This window comes from Amblyomma americanum, chromosome 9, assembly GCF_052857255.1.
Source record: "Amblyomma americanum isolate KBUSLIRL-KWMA chromosome 9, ASM5285725v1, whole genome shotgun sequence".
Classification (NCBI taxonomy): Eukaryota; Metazoa; Arthropoda; class Arachnida; order Ixodida; family Ixodidae; genus Amblyomma; species Amblyomma americanum.
The window spans coordinates 133,320,105-133,347,531 of record NC_135505.1 but is presented as its reverse complement, the minus strand read 5'-3'; the positions used below and the strand labels follow the sequence as shown (position 1 = coordinate 133,347,531).

Below are 27,427 nucleotides of genomic sequence, written 5' to 3'. Positions count from 1 at the left end.
GGGCAATGTGTGGTTTTAAAAAATGCAAAAATATTTGTACCAAAACTAATTCAATTAAGATACGAAAATACGGCTTTAAGCTTTTTTCAGATCTTACCGATATAAACAAACATGGCGTCTGCTTCAGCGGATGCGCGGAACGCGGAACGGAGAAAACAGGTAAATATTACTTTTATTTCGTGACTTCTTTTGTTAAAACATAGCTGTGAGGCTTGAGACCTGTTGCGCTAAGTCCTGATCTCATCTGGATTAATTATTTTACCGTTACACCGCCGAATAAAACGCCCCAGCCGTTGCCGTAAGGCAACGACGTGATGTCATCGTCCCTGATCACATGTCCCGGGCTTCGAGAATTTCACTTTTTTTTTGTCTTCATGAAATCCGCTCCGCAACACGTCTTTAAAAAAACGGTTGGAGATGATGTTTACTTCGAAGTCTCGGGCGGCGATTATTTTTAAATCGTTCCGAGCGAGATCTTGCGGCACGCTGGTGTAACGTGTGCGTCATTGTGCGTCGGCGGAGCAGTTTGCGCAGCGCACACACACCTACACATTTCAAAGCTGCCCGTGTCATTCAACGTTTGAGCTTGTGTGCGCGACGACGAGCGTATGGACATGATTTTCATCCCGTTCGTGGTTCCGTTCGGCGGCTGCACATCCGTCCGGCGAATGTGGCCCTACTCGGAGAGGACTCGGGTGACGACTTACAACGTGTACCACTTCCCACCGAACGCGGTAGGAAACGGAATGGCACCAGCGGTGGTTACAAATATGGCACTGCGCCAAGCGGACAGCCGGTCGCATCAGCTGTGATGCTGTAGCGCGCGAAAGTTCCTGAAGCGTATGGAAGTGAGCCGAGCTGTTCGTTGCTGCAGGCATTCGGCGAGAAAACAGAGCCTAGTCCCAACGTCGCCAGGGACAAAGTATCGTTTGTCCGCACGTAGTACGTACCAGCTTTGCGCAACTACTACGTCGTGTAGAGTTTCGCCCATCGCGCAGTTGCTCCAGAAAGGTCTCCCTTTTTGTGCTGCTTTTTGCGACAACCCCCAGACGGTTCACGCGTTGTCGAACCAGAAACTGCGTCGATAGACGGAGCTCGTTTGGCAGCTTTCGTAAGCTTTCGTCGCCGCCTGTGTTTACATGGCTCCCTCGATTCTTTACGGTTCCCTCGCCGTTGGCTAACCTCGGGGCGTCGCCTCAACAGTGACGCATCGCTGATCGTCGAACCGCCCGCGCGTTGCCACTTTTGGCTCTGTCGTTCGCTTCCGTTAATTGTCTTGAATGATCCGGAAGCCAAGTCGCTTTACTTGTTTTCATACCTCGATCGATCTCGATCACCTCTCCGAAGGCGGGTTATTCACCGTGACAGCGCCGTTTCGTCTGCTCTCGCGATTTTCGCATGTCGTCGCGATTCTGATAAACTGTGCGCCTTTCCGGTGTCGCTTTGAAAGCTGCTTTGAGTACCCCCGCATTCCGTTTGATACTGCGCAGAGGCCGTCGCGTAGACATTATGCGTAGTAGATAACCGGGTAGAGGGAACGGTGCACACTTAGCGACAGTTTAATCGCGCCTAGACAGAAAGCAAAAAAAAACAACAAAGTCGCGTCTTCCTCATCGTTGACACGTGTAGTCCACGTGTGTTGGCCATTTCCTTTTGTTCATTCGTTCTTTAACGGTCCTATCTGCAGCAACGCTGTGGCCACGCGACGAGTTTTTTTATCAGCGACACGGCATGAAACCTTGCACTTAGTCTGAGGGCGATAGCGGTCTATGCGGATGCTGAGAGGAGTGTTGTATGTGTGTGTGTGCCTGCGAGTTTGTAAGGACGAGAATCTACCCTCTGCCATACGGTCGCATTGTGTGTGCAACTTTGCGGCGGGGTTATCATATTGTCACGTGGGGACGTTATCGCGTACAATAGTGTTTTTTAGCATCGCGCGGAAGCATGGTCGTGAGGTGAATGTGGCGGTCGTCTACTGCGCATGCGCTCTGGCAGAGGTGCGCGCCCCCACGTGGCCCCTTGGGGAAACCGATTGGCAACAAGACCAGATGTAACTTCACCAGCAAAAGTGCGAGAGCACCAGGCGAAGAACACAAGACAACGCTTCTCGCTGATGAAGTTATGTCTGCAACATACCAACTAGCCCACATGGTTACCTTGTTGCAGCACGGCCAGCTTTGCTAGGACTACAGTTGGCATTCGTCGACGTCGTAATGGCAGCTGGTCATTTACACTGGAGTGTTGGCGAAAGATTGGCACATTTTCTTGTATGGTTATCGCAACCTGCTCCAATGGGCACTGACTGCGGAAGCTGTGCACTGTGCTCCGTCATGGCAGCCGTGATGTCACTTACATTGAAGGGCAGCGAGATGGACCTTCACCACTCATTTTTATCATTGAAAAGCCTCCTGAGGGGGCTTTTGTTAACCTTGCCATCATTGTCTGGCATGAAGAATTAGTTGGTTGTTCCAGATGAGTTGCAAACATTTCCATACTTTTGGGCCAGTCGGTCGCTTCCTTTGAAACAGCGGATGGGTATATTCCTGGCTGTCAATAAGCCACCAAAGCTCTCATGACGTGCTTGTTCCATGGATGTGACCACTGTGTAGCAACAGTCCAAACAAGGGATTAATTACTATTAAAGGACAACCGATGCCAAATTTTGGCTGCATGTTTTCTTTATTGAAGTGATGCATTAAACATTACAATATGATCACCGCGTGGTGTTCATCTACGACCGCTAAATATTTTATAGTTGATTTTCTCCTCTCATGGTGTTTCAGTTTCGCTTTCAGCAACCGAACGATGGCTGTGATGTGTACTTAGCCTTTAGGTCACATGAAGCATGAAAGAAACTGCAACATAAATGCTGGTACATAGCTTTAACAGTTTTAATTCACTACAACACTTAAACCAGCCTGGTTCAAGAGCTAAAATAAGAACAGGCGATGTGTCAGGAGTTATATTGCCATTTTTTTTTTCATGCCTCATTTGGCCTGAAGACCAACTACACATCGCAGCCATCATTTGGTTGATAAAACCGAAACAGCATCTAGAAGAAATTCAATTACAAGTTACTTAGCGGTCGTACTGGATATCGCAGAGTGATTCATGTATATTAATGTCCAATGCATCATTTGGAAGAAGAAAACACAAGCAAAAATTTGGTGTCTGTAGTCTTTTAACAGCCGCCTGTGTGCTGCCATATGAATGCATATGAAAGTCGCACAACATGAAGAGGGTGTGTATAGCTTTCCTTTCTAGTGACAGGCCGTACTTCGTGGAGGTTAATGGTAATTATTCCCTTGTTTTTGCGATTACGGGGTATCTGGGGATGGTGTGACTTTTCCCTTGTTTTTGCGATTACGGGGTATCTGGGGATGGTGTGACTTGGCAAACCAGCTGTCGTGCCCCGTGTTTGCTCACAGATGACTACTGGGAGAATGCCAGTGGCTCAACAAATGTAAGAAACAAAATGTGCAATAAATGCAAAAGATATAGAATATTCCACTTTTTTTGTTCTAATCATTTATGGGCTGGCAGACTCTTGAAGTGTGCTTTGTTTGTCAGGGGTTGAACTTTACTCAAGGTTCCACTGTGCTGAAAGACTTTCGGCAGTGTGGCATGAGATACAGGTTGCCACTGCACTCTGTGTTTACTTGACGGCCATGTTGTAGGTCAAAAATGGCACCGACTCAGTGATTCAGGGAAGCCATGTGTGGGACAACAATTTCAGGAGGCTCCTAAAACTCTGCTGCGATTCGAGCTTTTAGTTGCTGTCATTTGTTGCCTCCTAAGAAAACAAGTGTATTTGAACAAGCCTGCTTCTCTGTGGTATGGTGAAACTGCTGTCCAAAGTGGTGGCGATGTTTTAATGCGGTTGACTGGACCCCGGGAGTGCAGCTACTCGTTGGCGAGCTTCCCGGCGACTTCCTGCGAGTAGACACGACACCCAATGGTGGCAGCAGCGGACCCCAGAGCCAGATCGCTGCCGATGAGCAGGCAGCCCTTGCTCTCCAGCACCAGCTGTCGGGTGCGGCCTTCACCACTGCCCAAGCTGTCGGCCGACTCAGCATCTCCGTCATCCAAGTAAGGCTGGCCGCATGAAATGGTGCTTGCTAGTCTCGGTTTGTAGTGAACGCTTGTCAGGAAGGAGGGTTTAAGCACAGTTTTTAGTATGTGTAACGCCGCTACACCCTGTATAAGTCCTCGGTAGTTTTGACAAACGCCTTGTGTCTTGTGGCAACACTGCAACTGTGGCTTAAATGGCTTCCGGTGTGACGATGAGTATAACTGGGTACAGCAGCAGATGTAATGTCTGCTAGATTAAAAATGCATTCTGCATTAAGTTCTCGCCCCGCCGCGGTGGCTCAGTGGTTAGGGCGCTCGACTACTGATCTGGAGTTCCCGGGTTCGAACCCGACCGCGGCGGCTGCGTTTTTATGGAAGAAAAACGCTAAGGCGCCCGTGTGCTCTGCGATGTCAGTGCACGTTAAAGATCCCCAGGTGGTCGAAATTATTCCGGAGCCCTCCACTAGGGCACCTCTCTCTTCTTTTCTTCTTTCACTCCCTCGCGGTTCAGGTGTCCAATGATATATGAGACAGATACTGCGCCACTTCCTTTCCCCAAAAACCAATTATTATTATTATTCATTAAGTTCTCTGTTGAACACATACTCCCATCATGCTGGTGACTTGCAATTCAGACAGCATGCGCAACGTTGCTACTTTGCATAGCAGTACGTGCTCTGCCAGCCAGACCCTGCAATTTCATTTATGTGTAGTAAGGTCAGATCCAGTGCGGATATTCAGCCCAGTGAAATGAAAACCTTGCTGTCGGATTCACTCCTATTGAATCTGTCTGCCACAGAGTAGGCAGAATCTCGAACAGGTAATGCGCCTGATACATGGCCCACGCCCATGGTGTGCTGCGAGCCACTGAACGGTGAGAGACAGACAGGACAGAAGTGCAGCGAAAGGTGGTAACACACATTTTCGCTGCTATCACATTGCCTTAATAGCCCATTATAGTAATGGCAGTGTACATAGCAACTTACAAAGTGCATCTTTAGGTAATAGCACAGGTTGAATTTGACAAAGGTGTCAGTTATGACCTCCGAGATGCATTTTTTTTTTCCCCATTTATTGTAAACTGTTAAAAGTGCAGACAATTTAAAAATTTTCTGCCTGAAAAACTTGTCTTAATAATCCTGTTAAGCCACCCCCCTGTCAGCGCCATCATGGTGGCTTTGTGGTTATGGCGCTCGTTTGCTGACCGAAAAGGCGTAGGTTCGATCCGGGCCACAGCGGTCAAATTTTGGCGGAGACGAAATTCTAGAGGCCAGTGTTCTATGCGATGTCGGTGCACATTGAAGAACCCCGGGTGGTTGAAATTTCTGGAGCCCTTCACTACGGGGTCCCTCATAGCCTGAGTTGCTTCGGGGCGTTAAACCCCCATAAACCAAACCAACCCCCTTGTCAAGTGTTATTAACTGAACCAAGTGTAATTTGGCAGCTAACAGGCCGATTTTTAAAAAGGATACTAGTAGTAATCTTCATTACTTAAGTGCACTTTTATTTCATCTGGGCTCAAAATGCAAACACTTTTTGGAATTGCTGCTAGAAAAGTGCAAGCAAGAAGCCTCGAGGTGCAAGCCTTATATACACTCTGCTTCAATGCTTCGCCTAACTGCTCATGACCACCAAGGAATTCTGGCCTGCAAGGCTAAAGCAGTGCCGTTCGCATCACAGGCAGCAATCTTTGCACCAACACTGTTCTCTCTACAATTTTGTACTTTTGGTTCAGTGTAGTGTTATTGGGCTATGGAAGCATTCCTGTGTATTTGTGCTCGTGGCAGCATCTCTGCTCTTTTGCTGTTAAGTAGGGGTGTGCAAAATCGAATGCAAATTGGCTAGCTTTGCTACCGAATCTAATATAAATCAAATTGTAGAGAACAAATATTCATGAAGCGCTATAAGGCATGGAGTTGACGCTGTAGCTGTCGAAAGACTCTATATTGGTCTTCATTAGGGAGCATGCAACATGAAGTTAGCATACGAATTCTCTAACCATGATGTCACACGCATAGGAAAATTACTTTTTGCTTCTGATGACGGCAGCAGACAAACTAGCGCTAAATCTCAATTGATGCAAGGGACGAGGGTCTGAGCCATTGCTTCTGGTACCGAGCAAGAAGGCAGGGTTTGCTAAACATGTCTGAGCCCTGTTGCATTGTCCAGTCGTAGAGAACATATATGTATGAGCATTATGAACGATGCTTCACGAATGGACTGCATCGTGGTGCTGAACCCTCCTTCCTGCACAGATAGCTCGCAGTAGTGGGCTGAGCAGTGTCAGAGTGGGCCCCGTTTCCATAACAGTCGCCGAAAAAAACTGCTTGCCAATTATCCGAGAACTATTAATAAATTTGAAATTGAATTCAATTCGTTTCGAATCATTTCGAACACGCAATATTTGATTCGCTCAGTGAATCTAATGGATGTTCGATTCGTTATTAGAAAAGTTTGAACGTTCACACACTCTTATATTTAAGGTAAGCTGCTTAGAGTACTTGCTTGATATTTAGGCCATTGATAAATATAGGAAAAAGAAAGGCAGCAAGCATTGTTCCCTCTACCCCAGCACAAATTCAAATGTGGCGCCGTCCTGACTGGAAATTTGTCAGCCGGAAGGGTTTTGGGGCTTGCTATTATCATCAGAAGCTAGGGTTGTTTGCAAATATCAAAGCTGTCTTTACCTGTATACGTTGTTAATCTTTAAAGAATAAAAAAATGATCAGGTTTGTTCACTGAAAGCTCTCACTGGTGGATTCTGTGAAGTAACAAACCAACAATATTTATCTGCTTAATCTACAACAGTGAGCATTTCACGGAGACTTTAACCAACAACTGCCATTAAATTCGTCGTAGTTGCCTCCATCATTGACGCGCATGTACTTGCTGCTGCAGCCCTGATTTGCTAGCGCTTAACACAGCTTTTTCTTTCCCGCGCAATAGTGGAGTGGAGTTGTTCACTAGAATCGTACACCTCGCACAGAATGACACTGTTTTGTGGGACTTACGCCGCTTTCTTTTTCATTTACTTGTTTGTTTCTTTGGTAGCGCCCTATCTGCTTTCGGTCTGCTCATGGTCTTTAGTGCCTGATGAATAATATTCTGTAAATGTTTGAATTAAACAGGATGTAATTTGAGTTTTATTACATAAAATACCGCCTAATAGGAAAAGATGTGTCATCTTACTGAGTAAGTTTTAATGAACAGAGTGTACAGTCGTGGACAAAAGTTTGCAGGATGCGGATTCACGGGAAAAAATTTATTATGGCACAGTTAGGCATATCAGATGAATGAAATACATAGAAGCATGACAAGACAGGTGTGCTCCATCTGCTACAAAAATACCATCTGACTGGTTAGCGAGGCAACTTAGAAATAAATTTTTTGCCGTGAATCCGCATCCTGCAAACTTTTATCCATGACTGTACATTTGTGTTCATTGTGTGTGGATTTAATGTTTATGACTTTTTGTGAAGAACAAAGGTATATATGTCTCTGGGAAAAGCAGGTACAGTCATGGAGTGGCTTTGATATTTATTGCCAGTGAACTTGACTCTGCATGGCACCCTCCTTTCTGTGATCTGTGCCGAAAGTTTTTTTCTTCGCCTGGTGTGTATATTTGTGTGTTGGTGTTTCTTGTTTGCACTTTATCATATTTTTAGCCATGCTCAATCTGTTTGAGTGTTGGAGAGAAAAGGGACTTGAAAGCAAGTCGTTGTACTGAGCTGCATGTAATGCGAGATTTTTGTTTTTCGATGTGTGCTGGGCTGTTGTTTTTAAGTTTAAAATTTTATTTTCGGCCACCGTGGTGGCCAAGTGGTTATGGTGCTCGGCTGCTAAGCCGAAAGATTCGGGTTCGATTCCTGCTGCAGCGGTCGCATTTCGATGGAGGCGAAATGCTTGAGACACATGTACTGTACGATGTCGGTGCACTTTAAGGAACCCCAGGTGGCCGAAATTGTGCGGAGCCCTTCACTACGCCGTCCCTCATAGCCCGAGTCCCTTTTGGATGTTAAACCCCTTAAACCCAGCCCACCAACATTTATATCTTCTCCAAGCAGCTCCATTGATTAGATAACTTGCAGCCTGATTTGCCAGCCTTTGTGAACGACCATATTCGGGATAGCTGGTTGCTCAATGTGCAAATATTGACACTCAAAAGGGGCGGCACAATGGCTTCCTTTCATTAGCAGTCTAGCTCGTAGACATGTTACTGTTGGGTGTCTTTTTATTTTTTTGGAGCACTGCTCTCAATTGTGGCTTTTGTCTTGCCATGGACCTTTACACGAGTTGTGTGCTTTCTATTTTCGCAGGCCAAATTGGTGAAAAACTACGGCGTCACGCGCATGGACCCTTATGTGCGGATCCGCATTGGTCACAATGTGTACGAGACTCATACGGACTACAACGGTGCCAAGAACCCTCACTGGAACAAATTGTTTCATTGGTGAGGCTGCTTTCTCAGTTTTGTGTCTTGGCCTTGATAGGCAGCTGTGCAACAGTGCTCTTGTATGGCAGCGGATGAGCTGAATTAGAATGAAATTAAAAACTGTACTTTATCTGGGTTGACTCTCAGTCCGTAATAAAGCGGGAACTAACGATATTCCTCTGTAGCTGCTTGTTCATCGCAGGTAATGCTGCCTTAATTGCCTCTCGTAACCATCACAAAAATTTGATTTTTCAGTTGTCTTAAGAGGGTTAGAGACTTCGTGTTATTTTATGGTCAGTTGCGTTGAAACTTGAAATGCTTCTGGTAGCACTTGATGGCGAGCATGAATATTTGTTTTTGTTGGCATGCTCTAAAGTCTTTGGGGACTTGCCCTTTCTTTACACAAATATAATGTTTTTTTTTTTAAATTCATGGGTTTCAGAAGGCATCTCTCATTAGATCCAAACCAAGGTACAACTACTGTATGCTATTTTTTTCTCATTGGTCAGGATAGCGAAAACGGCCTCCACCACTAGATTCTCAGGCTGCTAGGATAAGCCTACTTTTCAATGACCTTGAAACGACTTAGAGGTTGTGCACATAGGCAAACAAGAGGGTGGCTATGATTGTGGACAGGTGGCAAGGGCTGTTGAGAAAGAGAAAGCATTGAAAGAGTTGAGTGGGGTAGGGAAAGGAAAGAAGGGCGAATGGGCACATAGCTGGGCGGCATGAAACATGTAGCAGCACTAGCACTGCGGATTGGGGGATTGCATGTATGTATTGAAGTGTTGGAGGCATTGCTGCTGCCAGAGCTGGCTACCGTTGCCCGATCCTTCACCAAATAAATTTGCTACGACACAAGGGGTGCTTGTCAGTTTTTTGAGGTCATTCAATAATTCGAGGTTCGGACAGTTCAACCATTTTTTCAGACCTTTTGAACTTTGAATTAACTTGCCTTTAATGTACACATGTAAGTACAGTATCTTGAAATGATAATAAAATTTCTCTTATTTGTTTTTGTGCACTTGCAGCTTCCTGTCCCCGGGTGTGACTACATTCCTTGTAGAAATTTACGATGAGGTGAGTCTGTGCTCTTCTTTTGAATCCTTAATGATGGCAGTGGATTTTTTTGGCACAAGGGCTACTGTGGTGGGACCGCCAAGAACGAAGTGAATGGTCCACACATCTATTTAAGATAGGCTTTGTTTGTGAATGTTATGCAGGGGGTAACGGTTTCTCTGTGTATTTTACTGGCCTGGGAGCCACAGCATTATGAGGAGGAATGAATAGTGGACACACTTCGAAGAAAAATGCTTTTTAACACTGTAGCAAGATTGCACATCCACAGTGTTCGAAACGTTGCCGAGGATGTTAGTTTGTGCTTCTTCGGGAGCAAAGGAATTGAAGTGCAGATTTGGGCAACAGTAAAGCTTATCAAGTCCGTAAAAACCTGCGTATAATACGTCTTTTTTCCCATAGTTAGCATCCTAAATTTCCGTCTCGTGCTATTTGCGGATCAGAACAAAGATTTTCGAAGTTGCTCGAAGTTTTGGTTTCGTTATTGCTGTGTGGCTGCGGCTTGGCTTTGCTATTGGTGCATAGCTACGGCTTGGCTTCGTTACTCTTGACAAACAACGTCACGATGATGTCATTTCTTTGTTGTTGATCCGTTGGGTGTGCCGTGTGCCCGTTGACACGCACATGCTCGCATAAGCCACACTTCGTGAAGTGGATGTTTTTTTGGGAACAAAATGTCAGAGTCTCGAAAACAGTACTCAGCTGCTTTCAAGCGAAAAGTGATTTTAGCTACGGAGAACATCGGCAACAGTGCGGCCGGGAGGCAGTTTGGTGTCGTAGAGGGAAGCATTCGTGGATGGCGACGACAGAACGAAGCCCTTTTTGCGTGCAGCGAACGTGACGGAGCTTTCGCGGACCGAAGAATGGCGCATTCCCAGAAACTGAACTTGGCCTGACGGAGCTCGTACGGCAACAGCGAGCCGCACATCTAGCTGTGAGCGTGGAGGTTATGCAGGCAAAAGCTAGAGAGCTTGCAAAACAAAAGGGATACTGCGCTCTGCCTTCAAAGCGGGCAAGCACTGGATCCATCGCTACATGTGCCGTGCTGGCTTTTCACTACGCCAGCGGACCTCGATTTCACAGAAGCTGCCTGAAGCGTTCGAAGAGCTTCTTGTGAGTTTTCAGCGCCATGTTATTTCTTTGCGCAAGTCAAAGAACTTTCTGGTGGGCCAAATAGGCAATGCCAATCAGACTCCGGTTTACTTGGACATGCCATCGCCCCTCACCGTGCACGAGAAGGGGTCTAAACAAGTTAGCGTCCGGTCCACTGGCAACAAGAAGACGCGAGTTACAGTCATATCGTGCACGGCAGATGGCCGCAAGCTCCCCCTTATGTGATCTTCAAGGGGAAAACAATGCCGAAAGGCGAGGAGCTACCGAAAAATGTCATCATGAGATGTCATGAGAAAGTGTGGATGAATTAGGATCTAGTCTTGGACTAGGTAAAGTCCGTTTGGTGTAGGCGACCTGGTGCACTGTTGTCTCTGCCGTCCATCCTTGTGCTGGATGCGTTTTGTTGCCATTTGGCCGACTCGGTGAAGAGGCTGCTACGCGACTGCGGCACTGAACTCTTTGTGATTCCGACTGGAATGACGTCACAACTACAGCCCCTTGATGTTTGGGTAAACAAACCCTTCAAGGAATCAGGCAAGCGGTGCTATACAGAGTGGATGCGCTCAGGTGAGCCTGCAGTGACTCCACCCGGGCGGCTGAAGCGGGCTTCGCCAATCACGCTGTGCAAATGGATCGTGGACACGTGGGCGGCTATCCCAGAAAGTCTTGTGCGTCGTTCTTTTAAGAAGTGCGGCATCTCGAACGCCCTCGATGGCACGGAAGATGAGTACATTTGGGATGATTTGTCGGACAAAGAAATGTCCGAAGAAAGCGCTGCTGAAGATGAAAGTGATTGAAGTGAAGTGCAGGATGCGATTTGAATAAATGTCTTCCCTGAGCTTTCAACACTCATATTTTAGGCGGGTAAAACTTTTTTTTTTTCATTTCGCGTCTCTAAAACTTCACCTCGTATTATATTCGGGTTCGTACTATACGCGGGTGTTTACGGTATGTACTGAAAGTGGTTCCTTGAGGAAAATTTTCAGCAGTGCTGCAAAAGATGGGGCAGGCAAGCTCAGTTAAAATTTTGTTTTCAGAATCATGGCGAAGGTCTCTAGTTTACCAGATTCTGTTAAAAATCAGATTTAAGCATTTTTTTGTGCAATTTTATGTTGGCAGCCAAATTTTTGTTATTGTATACAGTTGTTACGGGCATCAGTAGGAACGGCAGAACTGCGGGGAAATGACTGATGTACTTAATTTTTATGAATGCAACACGAGGGGGAGTTTGAGACCTGTGGAAAATTTTGTAAAGTATTATTACTACGATTATAATGAAATCCCAAACCATTCAGGTTAGCCATGGCCGAAGGAGGATTTGCTGTAAGTCAGGTTTCTACCAAAAAAAAAAAAAAAGGTTGGAGTTAGCAAGCGTGCCTGTACCTAGTCAAGAATTGCCAGTTCTAGCTGCTGAGTGAACTGCTTGAAAACTGAAATCCAGTAACAGAAACCCCGCACCGTTTCTTCCTAAACGAGACTAACAAGGCGAAGATTTTGATGTCCCATTTTTCTGGGCTGGAATGGAAGAAGTGGCCCCAACACTTCCATTCGAGTTGCTATAGAGATCTTGTACCAAACAAGCGCCATTCCTTGAGTGAAAGTAACATGAAAAATTACTTGGGGCTGAGTTGCAACGGGCCTCGTCAATTTGAACGCAATAGTGTTAAAGATCTCGTGTTGCAGAAAGTCCGGTGTCATCGGCGTCGTTGTCCATGTGCGAAAAATCCGCACTTTCTACTGTACAGTAGAGCCCCTCTATTGTAGTGACTCTTACCAGCAAAAATCTTCACTATATCAGGGTCTTTACTACATCAGTTGTTGGTGATGGCGTGGTTCTGAGCATGCTCTCTGGTAATTAATTCGCTGCCTACTAAACACACTGTTGTTTTGTAAAAGAAAACACTCACAAATGCCTACCAGCCTGCTCTTATTTTATGTGATAAATATTTTCAGTTATCACATTTCATGTTATTACATTTTCGGTTTTGTTTATACCTTGAGGAGGTACCACATTTGCACAATTACGATGCTGCTATGAATATAATGTGAGTTTGATTTCATGTGAAAACAAAAGTTTTCCCTGAACACGGCGTCATTTTCCGCAGCCTCAGCGTCGTTTAAGAGGCAATAGTTACGTGTGACACAGTCGAGGCGCGGCGGTACCGCTCACGCAGTGTTGCCACCTCTCCGTTTCTTGCCGCCGCTTACCTGTGCTTCGCACTGCTGTGCTGTGAATGTTCGCCCTTTTCTTCCCTCCCCTATTTTTCATTGCATTTTTACTGTCCCTCCTTTCTCAGCGACCCGCGCCTCCTTCTGTCTGCGTTCATAGCCAGCTTTACTTTTCTTCCGCGCACACCGCACGCTTTGCCTCACAACCGAAGGAATTTAAGAAATTGGCTCCTCCTCACAGTTTCCGAGCTTGGTGGTGAAGCTATCTCAAAGAGCACCGTTTTATCGTTTTTGCCATGCATTTACACCCGCCGCGGTGGCTCAGTGGTTAGGGCGCTCGACTACTGATCCGGAGTTCCCGGGTTCGAACCCGACCGCGGCAGCTGCGTTTTTATGGAGGAAAAACGCTAAGGCACTTGTGTGCTGTGCAATGTTAATGCCTGTTAAAGATCCCCAGGTGGTCGAAATTATTCCGGAGCCTTCCACTACGGCACCTCTTCCTTTCTTTCACTCCCTCCTTTATCCATTCCCTTACGGTGAGGTTCAGGTGTCTGCTGATATGTGGGACAGATACTGCGCCATTTGGTTTTCCCCAAAAACCAATTATTAATTATTATTCATGCAATTTACCTTCGTATGTCGGCCTCGCGCGTGCCACATTGTCATCATTCCGCGGGAGGTACGCCACCACGGTCAGACACTCTTTACTGCAGCCGTTTTTTTTTTTTGATAAAAATAGTTACTATAACCGAAGAAAAAAGTACAGTCTTCTATGGGAGGCGAAATGGGACCACCGTTTCACTTTACGATATCCGATCTTACTCTAGTGGAGTCCTACTATTACTTTGTACTTGTGCACTCCTTTTCCACTGAAATTTTGTTTAGCGTTTTCTAAAACTTTGCTTGTATTTCTCTTTCAAGTGTGCATTCACTGTGAATGAAAAGATAGCCTGGGCGCACGTGGTCGTCCCGGAGACGGTCTTCTCGGGACAGACAGTCGACATCTGGCACCCTCTCTCAGGCCGACAGGGCGAAGGCAAGGAGGGCAACATTAACCTCGTCCTGTCCTACCAGGTGCGCCAGGTGGCAGTTTGAGCCGTCGGCTCTGCATGTTGCACGTAATCACGTAGTGGTGATTGATTTGAATGATGCCACTGTTGTGTAGCCTCAGGTAAGACTAAGTGTAAAATGGCTAGTAATCAGAGCATCCTTACTTGCCCAACAGGTTTTGCACTTATTACTGTCATTTTCAGTCCTCTTACTAAAGGGTCAGGTGTTTTCCGTATCAGTATACTCTGGTGCTTTACCCTCGACATTGGCCCATTGGCATAGCCACTCGTTTGAGTGCAAACTCACTGAGCGGAGTTCAGGTTGGCTCATTGGACTGTAGTTATAACCGCAGCCATGGGAGTTGGAAGGAAGGTGCTTGATCATTTGCCTTTGCAAACGTTTGCTTGGCGAGTATTTTCACGTGCGTTCCATTTCATGTGGTTTTATAGGGTGCTTTAGCAAAGCCTTCCAACAATTTTTAAAACAAGGCTTTTTGGTGTATATAAATATCTCGTGCAGCATAGTAATGCCAGTGATGGCAGCTGTCTGGAATCAAAGGTGCAGGTATAATTAGTTTCCTTCGTTTAAACTTGTGGGATGCAAGAAATCTGTATATGAGCACATTTCTCTCGAGGCTTGGAAATTTGGCGCCACTTCAATTTTTTTGGCTTGATACATTGTTTCGCTCTTAGCCTTGTGTTCACGTCGTATTGTGCCTGTTTCATCTCGTCTTGCACCTGATGCGTTTCTTTTCTTGCTTTTATTTATGTTTCAGCATTACTCATGCCCTCTTGTAAGTTCTTCCTTCACCCCGCATATTTTCATGTTTGGTTCGTACACTGATGTGTTGCATGCCTGATGAGCAACCTATTGTCAAACCATGTTGTTCATAAGGCATTAGTTAAGATTTGTGTTTCCAGTTGCTTGTAAAGTCAACTTATTGAAAGAACTTTTCAGCACTGGTAACAGTTTCTGTCTCTGCCAGTACTGCGCTACATGAATGACAACATAGTTGCAGGAGTTTGTAGTGCATTCTTGTTGAAGGCCCTTGCTAAAACTTGCTTGGGTAGCAGGTCAGAGTTAATAACACCAGCTGACCAGTCAGCATTGATTTTATGTGCAGAGAGCTAATGCAGTAAGACTTTGTTTTGTTTGAGTTGTGTGTTAAATTTGCTTTGTGTTCTTTATTGTTTATTTTTGTGTGAAAGTAGTTTGTCAGGTTGTTCTTCTAATACTGTCCTGCATGTGGTGATGTCCTTGTAGCGACACAAGCATCCTTTAAATCTGTAAATAAAAATTTGGTATAAAATCCGCTTAATGATAAAGCAGGACTTTGTTTCCTGGAATTGAGAACTTTTAAGCACAAAAGTTGTCGTAGTCGCTGCGTTATGATTTTCAGCTTCTTTAGAATTGAAATCTGGCTCCTGATACTTTCAGGTGTTGTCTGTAAAACATATCTGTGTACTGTCCTACGATCATTTAGCATAATGCCAACCTTGGCAGGAATTGTCCAGCATATTGAAGTGACATGGTTTTGTGCTATGAAACTCGTTATTGAGTGACAAAGATGGAACCGTTAAATTTGGTTTGGGTTTTTGTTTACTGCGAAGTAGTAAGTGGTTTTATTAAAATAATAATAAAAAGGAAGGAAAAGATTTTTGCTAGCCCCGGCATATACTGAAGCACCTGAGCTGGGGCAGCGGAAATAAAGGATAGCAGGCAGAATGGAGAAATGAAATGAAAGAGGTGAGGGGGCACGAAGAGAGGATGGGGGAGAGGTAATATACACAAACTAGTTACACAATAACAAATGTATTTGTTTACTCAGAACGATTAAAGGATTGGGATGAAAAGGCATACGAATTTTCAGAAAATAATGCATTTTCTTCTCTTTGAAAATCCTTTGATATGAGTAGTTCTCATTTAGCTTTGGTGTGTTGCGAGTATCAATGCTTCATCGAGTGTCGCCTTCTGTGTTCTTAATTTATTCATCGTTCATGTGGGCTCCCAAGCCTGCTGTATCATTGCACTTATTCCCAGCAGCCTACAAGAATGGGCGGTGCAGCAACTGGTCTGTTTTATCTGTTACATTGTAATTTCCGAGTTATCTGGCATGCCGTTACGAGAATTCTGATTGCCTGTGGGCTGTCTAGAGAAATTTTTGTAAGGGTAGTGGTATGTAGGGTGAAGTTTCACATCCAAGGAACAAAGCACACTTGAGAGTTTGTTGGCCCATGAAATGTTTTTGTCGCTGGTGGTGTTTGGTGTTTAACTTACGCACTTGTGCACCTTTTTTTTTTATTTCAAGGATTTGCTGCATAGCGTAAGACTGGGCTTTCAGTATACTGTATATTGTTGGTCGTGAAGGTTATCTTTCATTATGCACTAGAAAACTGAATGTCTGTGATATAGTAAAAGCGTCCATTTAATCAGCAAGCACTTCTCGTGCTTGATGTAATTCTTCTGTGGCACTGTTTCTGCGCATTTTTTTGATTTTAAATAAGGCACTTTGCAAAAGCACTTTGAGTTGCTAGCAGTGAACACTGTGTTTGTTTGTGTCTCGTAAACTGTTGTGCTTGCAGACAGTGCAGGAACTTGAAAGGCGTTGCTTGGAAGTAGTGGTGTATGTCTTGCACCACTGTCTTTTACCTAACTTGTCATTTTGCGGTCAGTGCAGGCATATGTACGCTGCTTGTTGATGATGCAACAACTTTGGGCTGCTGATGCCAAGTAATGGTTTGATGTGATGTGCTTTGTGTGGCATATCATTGTCGATTCCCCTGAAGATGGCATCCCACCTGGGTGGTGTTTGTCACATTCTCACCTCATGCATGTCACTGCAGGCAATTCCACCTGGATCCCTTGCTGCGCCCCCGGTGGTACTTGTCAACACCCCATACATGATGCCAGGCGTGGTGCAGTACCCGGCAGCTGCTGGTATGTCAATATGCGGACAGTTATGATAGTGATAAGATGGTGACATGGTGATATTGATGTTAAGCCGGGCATCTCCCATTCAATCCTGAATGCGGAACAGAATGTATCTTCCAAGGGGCAGTTCAAAAGTGCTTGCGTCTGTTGTTCCGATCCTTTATGTCGAGAGGTGGCCACACACACATGAACGTCTTTGGCAAATTCAGAATCTGGCTGGCATGCATTCGTGCCTTTTGAGCCTTTTTATTTGCCTGGTGGCTCGTCACATTGAACATTGCTATTCTACCAGCCCACAATCAGCTGCTTGTTATGAAGGTATGGCATTATCTTCCGATTTTCACTGCATCATTCAAGTGATAAAGACACAGCATGAAACCAACCCCTTCAGAAATTGTGAGGAAGCATTTGATTCAGTTGAACATCAGCAGTCGGGCAAGCATTGCACAACCAGGGTGTAGAAGAGGCATGTGCAGAGGTGCTGGGAAAGATCTGTAGGGACTGCACAGTGATCATAGTCTTTCACAGGGGAAATGATAAAATTACAGTTGGGAAGGGTGCCATGCAGAAAGGCACTATCTGTCCTCTGCTATTCATCATGTGTTTGCGGGAATTGTTCAGAGAATTGGATTGGGGATCGTTAAGGATAAAAGCCTCAGTACTGTCTGATTTGCCGATGACATTACTCTGTTAAGTAACTCAAGGGTTGGATTGTGGAGAATGTCTGGGGACCTTCATAGGCAAAGCAGGACAATGGGCCCAAAAATTAACACGGAAAAGAAGGTTTCGGGTACAACAGAGGTGTTAAGGGGGAAGCTGATCTTAGAAAAAAAAATTTTTATTAACGAACTCACAATTATGAAATCTTCAGGGAACATGTATTTTTGCATGCTGATTCCAAATATGGAATTTAATTTAATGTACAACAAGTCCTTGTGGACTTGATGCAATATGTTGTGTAACTTTTTGTGGAGAGCTTTAACGAAATTTTGCTACAGGGAACTTTCTAGAATGTATGCCGTCCACTTGTCTTGACAACAAGCTATGCAATAAGGGTAAAATTATTATCCTGCCTATCACAGAAGTTGAGTTACAGGGTTTTGAACTTCGTACTTCACAAACGGGAAGAAAAATTTGTCTTCCTGTTTCTGAAGTGAGAACTTCAAAATTCTATAACTCAACTTCTATGGCAGGCAGGATGATAATTTTAGCTTTATTGCATAGCTTAATGTCAAGAGCAACCAATGGCATGCATTCTAGCAAGTTCCCTGCAGCAGGATTTCTTGAAAGCTCTGCACAAAATGTTATGCAACATATTGCATAAGTGCTCAAGAAATTGTTGCTCATGAAATTAAATTCAATATTTGGAATCAGCACGCAAAAATACATGTTCCCCGAAGGTTTCATAATTGTGACTTCATTAATAAAAATATTTTTCTAAGACCCTCTTCCCCCTTTAACTGTTGGGCTAGTTGGTAGTTTGCCGTTATATTCATATCTTTAGTACCAGTCTTTGTCGTCTTTTTACCATAGAGATATTAATTACGTTTACAGTCCCAGAATGGCACAACAGTTTAGGAGGTAGTGAAGCATTGGAAGTTGCCAGGATATATAGCTACTTAGGGCCAGTAGCGACTGCAAATCCTAACCGCAAGAGTGAAATGGCTAAGTGAATAGCAACGAAGTGGAGTACGTTTGGCAGGCACTCTTAGGTCACGAATAATATAGGTCACCACTATCCGTCGTGAAGAAAATGTGTAGTACTTACCGGTATCCTGTACGAGGTTGAAACTTGGAGGCTAACGAAAACTGTTGAAATTGAAAACTGCGCAGGAAACTGTGAAATGGAAAATGACAGGGGTACCTTTAACAGGCAGGAAGGGAGCAGGGTGGGCTTTGAAGTTGGCACTTTAGGAATGGGAAGAGAAGTTTGTATTCCCGTTTATCAATTAGCTTCTTCGAAACCCTGTAACTCAAGTTCTATTGTAGGCGGAGGGATAATTTTACCGTTATTTCATTGCTTTATGTCGAGAAACCAATGGTGTGCATTTCAGGAAGTTCCTACCCGCAAAATTTCTTAAAAGCTCAGAACAAAAAACTTACCTAACATATTACAAAACTACACAAGGACTCGTTTTAAATGAAATTGAATGACATATTTGGAATTGGCACACAAAAATACATGTTTCCTGAAGGTTTCGCAACTGTGATTTGTTTAATAAAAATTTTTTACGACTTTCTTGTCCCCCTTAATTTGAATGAATTTTCCATTCATGTTTGAATTATCGGAAGCGAACTGTATTAGGCTAGCTGCATTTCTATTCTTCACTCTTGTGTGAAATTTTTCTTCAAGTACTGCTGGCTTTCTGGCATCGAAATTCTCTTTAAAGGTTGCATTTTGGGGTCTGTCTTGCATAGCATTGCATTTCGTATTGGTGCTTGCTCGATTCGTTTGGTAGCAAATGAAATGCCAGCATTTTCCACTAGACCAACTCAAAAAAGCACCGGTAGCAAGCTGTGCTGGGCACTGTTGCCATCTGCTGGGAGGGGACAGTGGAGCCTTGCTGCTCAAGGGGGTGGCGGCCATGGGTTTTGGCCAAACTTGCATGGTACAGTTAAGTTTGCTCGATCCTTGGGCTGTTCATTCATGGGTTGGCCTCGTAGGTGACAGCAATTAACCATCACGCCAACTACTACTGTCAAATGATTGCTGTACAGGATAAATCACAAAGTGCGACCTTTATAGCAAATTTCACTGTGAAGAAGCCAGCAGCTTAGGAGAATAAATTTTAGATAAGTGAAAGCCTAAATATATGCACTTGGTTGCTTTGGTTTATGGGGCTTTACGTCCCAAAGCAGCTCAGGCTCTAAAGGATGCCGTAGTGGGGGGCTCCAGATAATTCCGACCACCTGGGGATCTTTGCACTGGCATTGCATAGTACACAGGCCTCTAGCAATTCTCCATCGAAATGCGACCGCCGTGGTCAGGATCGAACCAACATCTTTCGGGTTTTCAGCCGTGCTTCATAACCACTGAGCCACCGCAGCGGCTGTATATGCACATCATTCCGTTCACTAACCCTTCAATCTTTAGTACGAAAGCACTACTTCATGTGGTCTAACCAGCTCACTGAGTTTGTGTGAAGCTTGACCTTGAAGGTGACCTTGGCAAAACTTAGCATAGCGACAGCCCATGCAGAAATAAAATGAATGTGGCCGCGACTGGGTTTTGAACTTGTGGCGGCGCAATGCAAACAGATCAGATCAACTTAATCCGAGTCTAATGTCGGTGCCAGCAAAGTAAAACTGAGTCAAGCAGTCTAAATATATGCTTTCATACGTCTACTCAGTTTAGCTATGTTAAAAGCCTACCACTTTTTTTCTTTTCAGGGATAACTGTGAACACTTGTTTTCCTTTTTTTTTTTCTCTCTACAGGCTATGTGTACCCGCCTTACACTGTTCCTGTGGCACGACCTGGCATGGTGGCAGCTACTCCCGGCTACAATCCAGCTTTGCAGCCGGCTGCTCAGCAGCCACCGCCTGTTCCCATAACCGAAAACGACGTGAAGCAGGTGAATTAAACAAATCCTGAACAGTGTGTGCCTTGCGGGCCGTGTTTCAAGTTGCTGCATATCGGGATTAAATCTCTCGTGAAGCACGAGTGAGTTGTAAGTTTGGCATGGGTGTGGCATAATTCAGGCCTAGTGAACTTTGTAACCATTCACACATCTCGCTAGTGATCGTAAACTTAAGGTATGAGCGTACTAGTACAGTAAACCCTCATTAACTCGAACTCGCATATCTTGAAATGTCGGTTAAGTAGTTTTCTACACCGCGCCTTCACCTCCCATAGCTTCTATGTATTTGCTCCCCTTTGACTCGAAGTATTTTTCGGGCGTAATACGGATAGGGTCTCGAAATTATGACTGGGAGGACTGAAGGCAAAGGCCAATACCAAAAGGTGATACGGGCTCCGAGCAAGTGCTTGTTTCGTGCTAAGCACTCAACGCGGTCACGATCGAAGGGCGCATAAAAAATTCCCATGGACGCAGTGGTTTTCAATCAACCACGTCAAGCAACGTTGAAAGCAGTCACGTGTGCGCCGCTTGCACGTGAGTGCTCATGGGTCTTATCGGGTGGTCAGTCCAGTCCACTACTCTTCGCATGTGCAGTTATGCAGTTGTGTTTTGTCGCGCTATGCGCACAACGCGTTGACTTCGATTTTCTTGCGTGTGTGTGTGGTGTGCACAACGGACGACGATGTCCCGCCCCAAGCAGTGCAAATCCCTGACGCTGGAGAAAAAGTCTCCTTGATCAAGGAAGTGGACAAAGCAGTAAGGTCCAAGACAAGCATCGCCTAAGAAGTCGGCATTCCTTTGTCGACACTCTTGACAATGTTGAAGAACAGCTAGAAGGTCTTCGATGGCTTCGAGCAAAGCTTCTCCAGCAAGCGGAAGCAGATTTGGACTTCGAAGCAGCACTCATGTTGTGACTCCAGAATGTCAGGGCAGCCAGCATTCTTGTGACCACACAAATGATGATAGAGACACAGAGTTCAGCTGCAGCAATGGCTGGTTTGAATGATTTAAGAAAAAAAATAATGTGGCCTCTAAGCCGATCCACGGCAAAAGCAGGGCCGTCGATGAAGGAGCTGCAGACATCTGACGCATTCACCACCTTGCCGAGCTGCAAAAGGCTGATGCAGACAAACATTTTCAACCTCGATGAAGCAGCTCTATTCTATAAGATGCTGCCTAGCCGCACATTCATGCCGAAGGGAGAAGCATGCTCAGGCGCTAAACAGCGCAAATACAGAGTGACAATATTTTTCGGATCCAACTCCACTGGTGATGAAAAGCTGCCGTTGCTTGTTATCGGCAAGTTGCTCAACCCGAGGTGCTTTCGGAATGCACAGATCCCGAGAGATTTGACTTCCCACGCCAATAAAACGGTGTGGGTGACTGCAACGCTCTTTGACTGTAAGTCGACCTATTTTTCAAAATTTGAAAATTCGAAGTGGGGCGGTCGACTTAAAATCAAAACCAAAGCATCGCACCATAAATAAAGGCGAGACAAACGAGATATCAGGCATGCTACAGTGTGGTTGCATTTTTGCTGCGCGGCTCCATTGCATCGCTCTTGGTGCTGGCCTTGAGCAGCTGGTCCGTCTACGCACAGAACCAGCATCCCCACCCCGCACAAGGCGGCGATGGTGGCTGTCGATAAGCAGCAAACCAACACCAGCCCACTCCCCACACGCAGCCGCAGATTGCGCCTGCTGATAAGCAGTGGTGGCCCAATAACGCATTCGCGTTCTACCCTTAATAGGCATCGTCCAAGTTTTTTTTGTTTACTTTCAACCGCACACTTGACGCTGAAGGGAGCGCCGATAGTTGATGGAAGGGCTGCTGTTCCAATCGCAGCGGTATCCCCACTCGGAACCGCAGCGGCGCCGGGGAGTGTCGATGGCTGACGGAAGAGCCGAGGCCGCTCACGCATAGTTTCTCTTTGGCTCTGACACATTTGACTACTGCCGGCCACGTTTCACAAGTTTTTAATTTACTGCTTCATCGTTCGTCATTTGTGCTCCGGGTCTGGTAAGCGACCGGCGCCCGTTGACTGCCACATTCAAGATGGCTGTCATTCTTTACGCCGAAGAAACTAACTGCGGGCTGGGCCGCAAAGGCAATGGGTGATACAGGTGTGGCAGCTGCAGCGAGGCAAAATTTTCAGCTGTTCCATGTGATGCTGTTTGCGAAGTGCGGGTTTTGCTGCACGACGATGTTAGAACGACGAGCTGTGGGACCGCAGCAGCGATCACAACGGCAGCGCTAGTGAGGATGATGGCGCAAGTGTGGACGAGTAGTCGAGTGACTAATACATTTTCGTTTTGAATGTGCCCATGGGCGCTCCCGCGTGCGGCAGCCGATAGCAGCTGGCGATAAGCGGAGGTGGCAGATAGTGCTATCGCATTCTATTATTAAAGGCCAAGTGTAAACGACCTCCTAGTTTTTTTTTTTTTTTTTCAGCAATGTGATGTGGGGGGGTCAACTTACATTAGAGTCAACTTGCAATTGTGTAAATACGGTACGTGCATGCTCTTGATCGCAAAATGGCAAAGGACGATTGGAAAGTGTTGTTCATTGTGGACAGCTGTCCCGGCCACGGGAAAATTGACAACTTGGAGGCAGTCACACTGGACTTTCTGCCGGCTGATATGACGTCCGTGCTCCAGCTGATAGACCATGGAGTCAGTGAGATTGCTTGCAAGTTCTATAGGAAGAGCCTGCTGCACAGAATTTGGTGTTGTTAAGACAGTGTTAAGAACTATGAGATAGATTTGCTGAGTGCAGTCCACTTCATCGCCGAAGCCTGGCGACAAGTCCGTCCATTGACAATTGCGAATTGTTTCGTGCATGCAGGATTTTCTTGGGCCATGAAATCGCTTGAACCAGACATTGACGAGTTCAGTGGTTGTGACGAACTTTGTGACTAAGTTCGCAAGGCAACTGGCTGCACCAGCGATGCCTAAGACGGCGAGGTCACTTTTGAAGAGTACGCTCTATACGAGCTACATGTGCCCATTACTGGAATGCTGTCCGATGCCATGTCGTTGAAATGGCAGTGAATGACGGAGATAATCGTGTTGACTACGAAGAGCCTCTGGAAGTGCCATCAACAGCTGAAACAAACTTGCTACGCTTGCTCTGCAATTAAGTTGAATGCAGTGGCGACGACCAATGGCTCATGTGATGCGTTCAGCAGCTCGAAGACGCTTTTCTCGAGCTGAATGCGAACGTGGAGCAGGCAAGCATCACCCAGTTCTTCTTTCCAAAATAATGAAATTGTTTTTCTTGCGAATTCTTTTGCGTTTATTACAAAAGCTCCCATTGTGCAGTGGAGCGTTGGTTAGCAGTACTGGTCGTTACTGGCTCTTTCAGTGACCCGAGCACTCAAATTTTCGGCATTTGGTTTAACTCGAAACTCCGCTTATCTCTAAATTTTTTCCGGATTTTACGGCTTCGAGTTAACGAGGGTGTACTGTACTGTTAAACAATTCCATATAAACGCGAAATTTTGTTGTGAGCCGTTTCTGGGTGTAATATGTGGCTTGCCTCATAACTGTGGCGCTGCTTTTTGAAAGTTCATTCCCTAGTGGGGCACTGCTGATATTGTCTAAATAAATTTCATGTTCTCGATGTATTTTTCCTGGCAAGGCATATTCGAAACTTTTGTCTTAAAAAGCTGGCCATGGTGCCGTTCTAGCAGTACATTAGATACAGCCATGCTTGGTTTGGTTTATGGGCGTTTAACGTCCCAAAGCGACTCAGGCCATGAGGAACGCCGGAGTGAAGGGCTCCGGAAATTTCGACCACCTGGAGTTCTTTAACGTGCACTGACATCGCACAGTACATGGGCTTCTAGAATTTCGCCTCCATCAAAATTCAACCGCTGCGGCCGGGATCGAACCCGCATCTTTCGGGTCAGCAGCCGAGCGCCATAACCACTGAGTCGCCACGGCGGCAGATACAGCCATGTGATGGATTCCTTAACATATGCTGTCAACTGCATGCTCATTGCAGGTCCAAGAAATGTTTCCAGAAATGGATGCTGAGGTGGTCAAGGGAGTTCTCGAGACCCATCGAGGGAACAAAGATGCGGCCGTGAATGCACTGCTCGCCATGAGTGAAGCCAACGCTTAGAGCTGCATCGTGTACATTAGAAATAAAAAGAGATTTTGCCTCCCTCTCGTGAGCTGTATTGAAGCGTGAAGCTGAAAGGAGCTGTTAAGCCTTTTATGTCAAGGGTTTTCCAAAGAGCAGTTGAGTTGCAGTTTTGACTAACCATGATGTGGGTAAAATGTGTGCTTGTAAGAAGTGTTTCTGAAGAGTTGGTTCTCAAAGTTTTTCGAAATGTGAAGTTCGTTGAAGGACCCTGGGTGTCACGGTTATGAAAAATGAAGTTAGTAAGGTGGTAGTTTGACTAAGCTACTGCTGTTTTGGGTGTATGGCATGCATGGGTGCAAAGTTTAGCGCCTTGTTGAACAGTTCACAGAGGCAGTGCGAAAGCTTTTTGAGCTAGGGATGGTGTGCTGAATTTATAAATTTGAAATCTTTTGTGGTTTAAAGATAACCACATCAGCTTTTCTGGGCAAGAGAAAAGTGTTATTGATTAGTTCTGCTTGTAAAATTATTTTGTTGGAAAGTGTTCTGCTCTTAAAACATCGTGCTGATGGAAGAAGTTGTGTGCCAGAAAAATTTGTAAAAATATTTTCTATAATCTTTAGCAAATGGCACTTCGATTCATGGATCTAGTCTACTCTGGGTTCATTGCATGTGTATTCCTTTGCTGTAAATGTCTTGCAAGCGATCTGTGTCAAAATTTTGCGCGCAATGTTGAGTTTAAATCTTTGAATAGACCTCAGTGCTGAACTTAAATGACAATATATCATTTTGTTACCTGATGTTTAGAAAGGCTATCTTGTACAGAGATGTGTTTAGTTTTACACGAACATGGTGCATGTAGTGGTGTTTGTTGGGTTTGTTTCTTTCTTTGCATAAATGCACAATTTGCACATGCAAATATTTGTTGTAATTACTTGCTCCCTGGCTCACAAAATTAGCTGTGCAGAGCTCCTTGTCGCAACCACATCTGCTGTTGAGTTCAAAGCTGTTGGCCCTTTTTTTTGTAGGACAAACATGTCTCTCCCAAGTTTTTCACATGCATGTTAAAAACAGTAGTTGTTTGGCATGCAAAACAATATGTTCTTTATTTTCAGACTGCTTGAACTGAGCAGTTCTAGCCATTGTTCCAGCTGGGAAGGTTCATGCCATGAAAAGCAAAATAGAAGTTGCCGAATTTTCTATCGGGGACAAAAAGTCATTGCGACACCGGAGTGATGTCCTCACTTATTAATGTGCAAGTTAGACTTGCATGCTTTTGTACGCGGTAATGAAATGGTCGCCGAAAAAACATGCCATCTGTGTGCTGAGGCCACCTTTCACTCGTCTGGTGAATTTTGTCCCTGGTAGCACATATCTCGTAAACACTTTGCTGATGAAATTCTTGTGCATTTTAACATTTGGAGTGCTGGTAACATGACAGCTTGGGAAGCAAGTTTTGTGCTTGTCAGCTCTTTTTCACCTTTTACCGCGTAACTGCCAAGCCAAGCTTCTGCTCATGCCTATGCTGGAAGTCCTTACTTATTCAAGCTTTTCTTTGTTTGTGGCGGCTCTCTGCAATTATGTGTGCACGGTTGGAAAGCCTGCCAGAACTTGAAATTGACATCAAAGCTTCAAGTTGGGAAAAGTGTTTAGCTTACTGTATATTAAAACGTGCATTGCCAGGTGTGTTGAGCACCGGTTTTTAGCAGTGCAGTACAAGAACACAGGAGCTGCTTGGCAAGGCTATCTGTGTAAGTGGTTACCACGACAACCGAGAATTTAATATTAAACTTGCTATTTACCAAGTTATGTGCTCCTTGAGTAAAACAAAGCAAGCTTGACTTCTCCAAAAGTTTTCATTGGCCAAATTTGATGGCAGTATTTATCTTTTTCGTGCATAATTATATCGACATGTGCACCAGCACATTGATTTGCTGTATAAAAAATCAAGAACTGCTTGCATCACTTTTGCCACTCTTTGAGCATGTTGTGCTAGTTATCAGCGAGAGGTAGAATTTGTGCACCAAAACTTCCCCAAGTGACGGTGGGGTCAGGCACGCCTGTTTACCCCCCTCCCAAGAATATTTTCGTTTGGATTTATTTTTTCCAGATTCCTGCCTAGGTACATCTTTGAAGCATGCTAGAACAATTCCACATTTATTTGCCTCACAACATCTGCTCTGCCATAACTCCCAGCGAGTGCTGTGCATTTGAATGGCTTCCATAGCTTGTAATGAGGGCGGTAATTAAGTTTGGCAGCCATTCAGGTACAACAAACCTCAGGGCACAAACTCAGTCATTGCCATGTAAATTTGCACGGCCAAGCTTGGCGCTTGTGTAATGTTGTGGGTTTGTTTGTTGCTGTTTGCATGAGCTGTTCACTGTTGCCGTGTCAAACTATGGAGGTGTGAAGCGCATTTCGGCGTTTTGCGCACCACTGAATGTGTGTGTGACAAGTTCAGCAAGCATTTCTGAGGAAGCAGGGCAGATTTCTGTTGATTTTTTTAATTTTTCGTTCCACCCGGGAACGTTGTAGTGTGGTCATGGCCATGCCTAGGAGTGGTAGCAGTGCCATTTGACCTGTGTACTGGCTACGCAGGGTCGTATATCTCGTCACTTGTCAGAAGATTGTGTACAACTTTTGTCTGGTCTTTCTTGTGTACAAGTGCTGCTTGGTGGCAATGTGATAATAAAGACGTTTCTTTTCTATTTTCGGGTGTTATTATCGTTGACACGCATTTTAAAAACTTTTCAAGAGCTCTGAAATCTACAAAGAGGCCAGATATTGGAAATTTGCTTAATGACTGCATGATTTCTTGTGGATATTGAATGCGGCTCAATGGTTTTGCAGTTTCGTAGGAACAATGCCCATTTACCAGAGAGTCTAACTCGACAGTGTCAAGGAGTGCCTTTCGCAGA

General features: G+C 45.1%; 1 protein-coding gene across 2 annotated transcripts; it reads left to right on the top strand.

The window, feature by feature from the left end:
* The first annotated feature begins 68 nt into the window (after positions 1-68).
* LOC144104429 (toll-interacting protein B-like) lies at positions 69-27,217 on the top strand. 2 transcript variants are annotated; one of them, XM_077637420.1, is made up of 8 exons: positions 69-159; positions 3,904-4,089; positions 8,388-8,521; positions 9,535-9,583; positions 13,784-13,936; positions 16,756-16,849; positions 20,280-20,416; positions 24,428-27,217. In XM_077637420.1, exons 1-8 carry the CDS (start codon positions 112-114, stop codon positions 24,545-24,547), a joined length of 921 nt encoding a protein of 306 aa, XP_077493546.1. In that variant the 5' UTR covers positions 69-111; the 3' UTR covers positions 24,548-27,217. The 2 variants fall into 2 exon arrangements, with proteins under 2 accessions (XP_077493546.1, XP_077493545.1); XM_077637419.1 differs by lacking the exon at positions 69-159 and adding an exon at positions 342-734.
* The last annotated feature ends 210 nt before the right edge of the window (positions 27,218-27,427 follow it).